The 7449-nt window shown below is 33.3% G+C and overlaps 1 protein-coding gene across 1 annotated transcript; it reads left to right on the top strand.

Annotated features, from left to right (window-relative positions):
- The first annotated feature begins 416 nt into the window (after positions 1–416).
- On the top strand, positions 417–2278 carry LOC149563092 (cytochrome P450 750A1-like). The gene is made up of 2 exons (XM_089823961.1): positions 417–1422; positions 1523–2278. The coding sequence occupies exons 1-2, from the start codon at positions 457–459 to the stop codon at positions 2138–2140; spliced, it is 1584 nt and encodes a 527-aa protein (XP_089680087.1). The 5' UTR covers positions 417–456; the 3' UTR covers positions 2141–2278.
- Positions 2279–7449: the final 5171 nt, after the last annotated feature.

Here is a 7449-nt window from a genome sequence, read left to right as displayed (position 1 = left end):
AAAAAGTGCATGGATGAAGAATACAATAGATTAATTGGTGGATAATTATTTTCTAATAGAATTTTAGAAATTTGACATCTTTATAATCATACGAAATAGGGAAAAAAATTATTAAAAATAAAAATTTATTTGATTCTCTAATTTTCATATTTTATCATTGATTTTTCGTAATTGGTGGATAATTATTTGTGTAAAATCAATGATAACTTTTGCCGTGTGTTCAAAGTAATAGATTAACATGGCATCCACTTAATAATTTAAATAGAAATTCTAGCTATACAAAAGGTCAATCCAACCAGAAGGAAAATATATCCTTGTAGTCAAACGGTCCCAAGAACGTGCCTCGACTTCAGCTGTTCAGAGAACGTGGTATTGACAATAATTTGTTCACCTAGGTTTGCCCAACACCACAATAAATTCGAACAGAACTAATCGTTTCCTGCATCTCTGCTCAGCATGGCTTCCTTGGGCCTTCCTCAATCTTTTCAAGCATTAGATATAATAAAAGATGGCCTCTGTGCACCAGCAACTGCTACACTCTGTTCACTCATACTTTTCTTGTGGGTTTTGCACAAATTTACCCTGAAAAGGAAAAGTGAATCAGAAAAGAGATCACCCCCTGGACCGTTTGCATGGCCCATTATTGGAAATATTAACCAGCTGAGAAAGCTTCCCCATCGTGATCTTCACGAACTTGGGAAGAAATATGGACCAATCATGATGTTGAAATTCGGTTCTGTCCCCGCTGTTGTTGTATCTTCTTCTGCCATGGCAAAGGAGTTCTTGAAAACCCATGATCATGTTTTTGCAAGCCGGCCTCGTTGTGCTACAGGAAAACACCTCACTTATAATTACAATGATATGGTTTTGGCTCCTTACGGGCCTTATTGGAGGCACATGAGGAAGCTGTGCGTGGTGGAATTACTTAGTGCGAAGAGGATCGAGTCATTCAGTTGTATTAGAGAGGAAGTTGTGCTTTCTACTGTTCGTTCAGTGTGGGAGATGTCTGAGCGGGGGGAGAAGGCTGTTAATCTCAGCAACGTCATTGCATCGTTTACGCAGGAAGTGATGTGGCGGATCCTTTCTGGTACTAAACTTTCTTCAAGTGGAGAAGAGATAAAGAAGGTTGTAGTAGAGGCGTTAGTTGCAGCAGGAGCTGTGAATATCGGGGACTTCATTCCATACTTAGACTGGATGGATTTGCAAGGCGTCAACCGGCGGCTGATAAAGGTACACAATTCGATAGCCCCATTGATAAGAAAGATAATAGAGGAGCACCAGCAGAGCAAAATGAAGTTGGGGGAAAAGGAAGAGGAGGAGAAAAAGATGGGTGCTACTAAAGGCATCATTGACGTGCTCTTGGAAATGGATAGTCTCGATGGAAGGCCGATCACACAAAAAAACATTGAAGCCATTGTTTTTGTATGTATCTATTACAATCCCAAATGCTCTCTTTTCAATTAGTTTGTTGGTAGTTATGTGTTTTTAATTTGTTCTAACAAGGATGCATGATGTTTGCAAGGATATGTTCATGGCTGGAGTTGAAACGACGTCTACAACACTAGAATGGGCAATGAGCGAGATTCTTAGAAACCTTAATGTGGCCAAGAAAATGCAAGATGAGATTGATTCAATTGTAGGCAGAGAGGGGAATGTATGTGAGAATGATATAGGAAGGATGAAGTATGTTCAGTGTGTGGCGAAGGAGACGTTGAGGTTATATCCGGCATTACCATTGCTCATTCCACACGAATCAATACAAGATTGTACAGTTAGTGGGTACTTCATTCCCGAGAAAAGCAGGGTTATTATCAATGCTTGGTCCATCGGAAGAGACCCATCAGTGTGGAAAGATCCTCTGGAATTCAAGCCGGAGAGATTTATGGGCAAAAATGTTGATATTGTGAAAGACAGAGAGTATTTTGATATGGTCCCGTTTGGGGCGGGAAGGAGAGGATGTCCTGGGGCAGCCATGGCTGACGTAAGTGTGAACCTTGTTTTGGCTCATCTGGTTCATTGCTTTGAGTGGAGCATGCAAGGTGAAGGGGATCTGGATATGACTGAAGCCTTTGGAGTCACCACGCCCAGGAGCGTTCATCTTTTTGCTCGTCCTGCCTTGAGGCTATCTACCTGCCCTTAAAATTTAAGTAGAGAGCCTAACTTTATAATTCATATTACAGTACTAGTTAGATAAAGGCCCCTCGTGAGCTCTGAATGGTAAGTACTTCATCTTCATACTCTTATAATCTAATTATGAAACTTTGTTATTTAGTTTAAAGTTTTGATGTATTCTTTCTATCAGGATTTCTATCAAGATTCAGACATGTTAATGTGTTGCTGTTGACAATTTGTTTTAGATTTAGACTCTAGTGTAGCATATGATAGAAGTTGTTTGGTAGTATAGAACTGGTCAAGGCAAGGTTATCTCTGGCCAACTAAGTCTTTATTAACATGCTTTTAAAGTCAATAGTCAAGAAGACTTGTTGCACACCATTCTTAGTCATCTATGTTTTTAATTAGCCAATAGGACAATGGACTTATGAAATATTAGACCATTAAGATTCTCATATAAGTTTTTTTCCACCTAATTATTAGATCTTTCTTATGTTTCTAGATATTAAACCATTAAGAATCCCAACTAATCCTTTATTGACATGCTTTTAAAGTCAATAGTCTAGTCAAGATTACTATAACTTTTCTCCAAAATAAAACATCATTCTTACTCATCTATGTTTTTTATTATCCAATAGGGGAATGGACTTGTGATATATTAAACCATTAAGAGTTCCATGTAAGTTTTTCCCACCTAGAAATTAGACCATTCTTATGTTTCTAGATATTAGACCATTAAGAATCCCAACTAATCCTTTATTGATATGCTTTTAAAGTCAATAGTCTAGTCGAGATGACTATAATTTTTCTCCAAAATAAAACACCATGTATATATATATATATACGACAATGGACTTATGAAATATTAGCCATTAAGAGTGTCATATTCTCACCTAGATATTAGACCATTAAGAATCCCAACTAATTTTTATTAACATGCTTTAAAAGTCAATTGTCAAGATGACTGTAGTTTTTCTCCAAATTCTTAGTCATCTAAATTTTTTATTATCCAACATGAAAATGAACTTATATGAAATATAAGACCATTAGAAATTCTAGACATGAGCAATAATTTTCTAAAGTCAAAGTTTTGGCATCTCCATTTTTTTTCCTATTATGTCTACGAAGATCTATCATATGTGCACTCTAAACATTGTATTGTTGATGGGTAGATATTAAGTGGACTATTTTAATTTTTATTTATGTCATGCATGTGTGGGTTAGTGCCACTATAGGTAACCTCATTGTATTATATACATAGGCAATCACAATAAAAGCTTGTCACTACAGTAAAACACTTCACTTATTGAGCAAGGACGCTTTCAAAATGTTCAAGTATTGGAATGAGCTTAAATGCTGTGTTAAGTGCATATAAATTAATAACTCTATTATATTTATTACATCCACAAGTGATTATCTCATGTGCATTTCATCTTTAAAGCATGTGCTATTTTATGAGCCTCTTGCCTCCATTGTTGTATATGAAGCCAAAGTGATTCTATTACTGGTGGAGATGTTGTGTGGAATGTTCCCAAATGTTATTTGCTAGATAAGAGTTTTCTCATGCATTTATCCGTGAGATGAGTTTGTTAATCCACAATGTAAAATACTATGAGCAACTCTTTATGGGATGACAAAAGAGGAGGCTCATTACAACCAACAGTGTATATAATCACAATAAAATGAACAGCTCTAATTATAGTAGATAGAAAGTGATGTGTTTGTGATGATATCAGAAATGGAGAGAGTTAAGAGGGCATTAACACAGAGAGAGAGAGAGAGAGAGAGAGAGAGAGAGAGAGAGAGAGAGAGAGAGAGAGAGAGAGAGAGAGAGAGAGAGAGAGAGAGAGAGAGAGAGAATTGAACCACAGAAGAATAGGTCCATATTGAAATGGAAGGCAAAGACTATGTTAACAAGAAGAAGGACTTATAAGTACAAGGTGACTAGTCACTAATGACACTCATCTCTATAATTGAGGATATATTTTTCATAATAAATTTGATCAATCATCATCGTTTTCTTTTAAATGCCATTGTTGATCATTATAATAATAGCTATAAAATGTATACAAAAATAGTGAGATTCTACAGGTTGGGTTTGTCTAAAGACATCTAATTCTCCTAAAATCAATTACTTGTAATAATTTGAATTTATTATTTCCATTTAATGCATTAAATTCAATATTTAATTTAGAAAGTATAAGTATAAGTTTAATAATATTTACTATATTAAAAATTGCATACATATCAAATATTTTATAGCTAATATATAAAATTATTAAATACTAGATATTTAGTTATAAGGAATGTACATAATACATATTAGTTATCACATGTCATATTAAATATAAATATTGTTGTTGGGCAAGAGGCTAGGCGAGACGAGAGAGAGATAAAATGGGATAGAGATGAAGAGAGAAATAGAGAGGATGGACAAAGAGATAGGAAAATTATAGGGATAGATAGAGAGAGGTATGGAGATGGAGGTTGAGAAGAAGAGGATAATAAGAGATGAATGAGAGATTGAGAGAGGGAGGTAGAAGATTTGGGTATAAATAGAGAATGAGAGGGGGAGCGATATAAAGATAAATGCAAAGATAAAAAGTTATATACATATGGGGGGATTAAATAGGGAGATATAAAGATATATGAAGCTAATGTGAATTGATCAATTTCAGTTTTGAGAACAAGGATTTTGATAAATTCTTCATTATATGTTTTTTTGGAGGAAGGTAGTGAATCCTTTCCTTATCACTCCTAAAGTTATTCCTTTGTTTGAGCCCTACCTAAAGATCATTGTCAATGAGGTTGAATCAAAGATTTTTTTGTGATCTTAGGCAGGGTTGAAATAGAAAGGGAAATTTTAGGATGTACAATTGTGCTAACATCAAAGCATATAAATCATCAACTAGTGATGTGTTTAGGGTTCGTTAAGGAAATTTCTTCCACAATTAAGGGTTTATCAAATTCTCTATTTATAGAGAAACTAAGGTGTATGAAGCATTAAACAAATGTTTTGATTGTCATATTTAGTAGAGTCAATTCTCCAAAGCCTAAATGCTTTTAACAAGCATATCAAACACAATTTTTTGTGCTTTTAATGGTCTATAGTCACTCAAAAGGGTAGTAAATAATTATAACTACTAGCAATAAATGCTTGTGATTAGGTGTTTTTAGATCAGTCCTATGAATTAGAGTTTTTAACCCTAAAAAATAGATTGTGAATAAGATGTTAATTTTTAGTCTGTTTTCTCCCACTTTTGATTTTCTTCGTAGATAGTAGAATTTTTTTTTATGCCTAAGACCTTAAACAAGATTGTAGGATAATTTACAAATGTGATAATTAACTATAACACTATGAGATTTTTTTTACTTATGAAGAAGGGAATTATTAATTAAACTAAATTAAATCTTGATATTTTAAATTAGTTTAACTTCTAAATAGTTATTTAAATAATAATTTAGAAGTGAATTTATATTAAGAATAGACTCGAACCAAAGACCTCCTAGAAGATAGGCTAACAATTTATTTTTGTATTGTACACTCTTGCCTTTAAAAATTAGATTTATTATTATAGTATCTAGAAATTTAAAAATATTAATTTATTATTTTAATATATAGGAAACAAGATTTTTTTTTTTTTTTGGGGGGGGGGGGGGGTTGTGAATTGGGATCTTAAACTTATGACATCAAAATTAATTTCATTAAATCACACCTAATTCATCATTAAAACTGTAAAGTTGAAACATAAAACAAGTTCATCACATCTATAATAGTTCAACACATAACACACTGATTTGGTTACCTAGAAATTCTTTAAGATGAAGGTAAAATTGGGGTGGGGATGAAACTAACAAATCTTCACTATTACAACAATAAAGTTAACCTGTTAAGGTTACAATGTTTGACCATAAGATATGATCTACCTTGTGAGAGCTATGTCATGTTAAAGACTTCAAATACTATTAGGTCTTGCCTTGTTAAAGGGCTTGACACATATAATAAACTAAGGAATCTATTAGTCGATTTACATAGGCCTATTAGGACCAATCTATTAAGATATTTTCCTATCACAATTATAAAATAACTAATTTAGTACTTGATCCTTGGTATGCTCTGCAAGCTAATCTTGGGTTTCATCTTTCCTCTATCTCTAATGTTATTCTCCTAATCTAATAAATATGTTTAGTCCTTCACTACTCTGGTTGCTCTCTGTTGGATTTGTCTCTTTAACTTCTTCACATGCATGTATCCTTTCGACATTTCATCCATTTTTTTTTCCTCTTTTAATTCTAGGGTTACAATCCTCCTTAAATAGAATTCATGTGAAGCTTCTAGATCTTGATCAACAGTTTAAACTTCATCATCTTTTCTCATTTATATCCCTTTTTCTGATTGGTTGAATTGTTTGCCTAGGGATCATTACCTTATGCTACTATTGTGTAATCATAATCTGATTTGTCTCTACAAATAAATTAAATCTCATAGAAATGTTGGCCAAAACTATTCATGTATGAGTCTATGTCATTACAAACTCACATATCAAAATTGCATTCCTCAACACTTGAGTTCTCTGACACTTGGTCATCTGTGCTATTGCTCAGCTTCTATAAGTCTGTTTTCTTGGCACATTATATTAGTTGGTTCATACTATATTCCTTAGCTCACATATCTTCTTGGTCTCTACTAAATTCTCAATAATCATTGTTCTTCTCAATCTAAGTATTGTCTACTTAGCCTTTACTATATAACTAGGTCACAATGATGACCTTGTAATTTTTCCTAGTAAATGGCTTACAAATGAATAAGTGATTCATCACTTATCAGAAACATAGCCTTAGAGATCAAAAATCTCCTAGTTTGACATTAGAGGAAAAAAACTTTGTCATGAAATTATTTCTTACAAAAATGTATTATCCCTTGAGACCAAAACTTGATTCTATGATTAATATCTTCTTATTCATAACTCTAATTCTAACTCTAACTTCCCCTTGCTTATTACTTCTTATCAATTTGATCAATTACCCCCCTTATTTTTGTCACTGATGGTAGTTGGGGCTATTGGGGTGAGTTGGAACTTGTCAAAAAAAATTTGATGACTTGCCATAATATTGATATATCCTTAGTTCCATCTATCTTGTACCTTTTTCCAAAATTTGAAACTAAATCTCTAGCTCAATAGCTAGGTCAATGAATCCTGCAATATGTGCAAAATTTGTGTCTCTCTTCATAATTTCCTTGACAACAAAAATAACCTTATGAATTATATCTTTGTATTGCAATAATTGAAAGTGAATTACTGCCAACTTGTTCTACATTTTTGTATCTTTTGTTGT

Source organism: Cupressus sempervirens, chromosome 4, assembly GCF_028749045.1.
Source record: "Cupressus sempervirens isolate cs-2001-9-10 chromosome 4, ASM2874904v1, whole genome shotgun sequence".
NCBI lineage: Eukaryota > Viridiplantae > Streptophyta > Pinopsida > Cupressales > Cupressaceae > Cupressus > Cupressus sempervirens.
This window is presented reverse-complemented; position numbering and strand designations above follow the sequence as displayed.

Coding starts and splice junctions, on each gene's coding strand:
- LOC149563092 (XM_089823961.1), top strand. CDS start 457: ATGGCTTCCTTGGGCCTTCCTCAATCTTTTCAAGCATTAGATATAATA. Junction 1,423..1,522: donor ACATTGAAGCCATTGTTTTT/GTATGTATCTAT, acceptor GATGTTTGCAAG/GATATGTTCATGGCTGGAGT.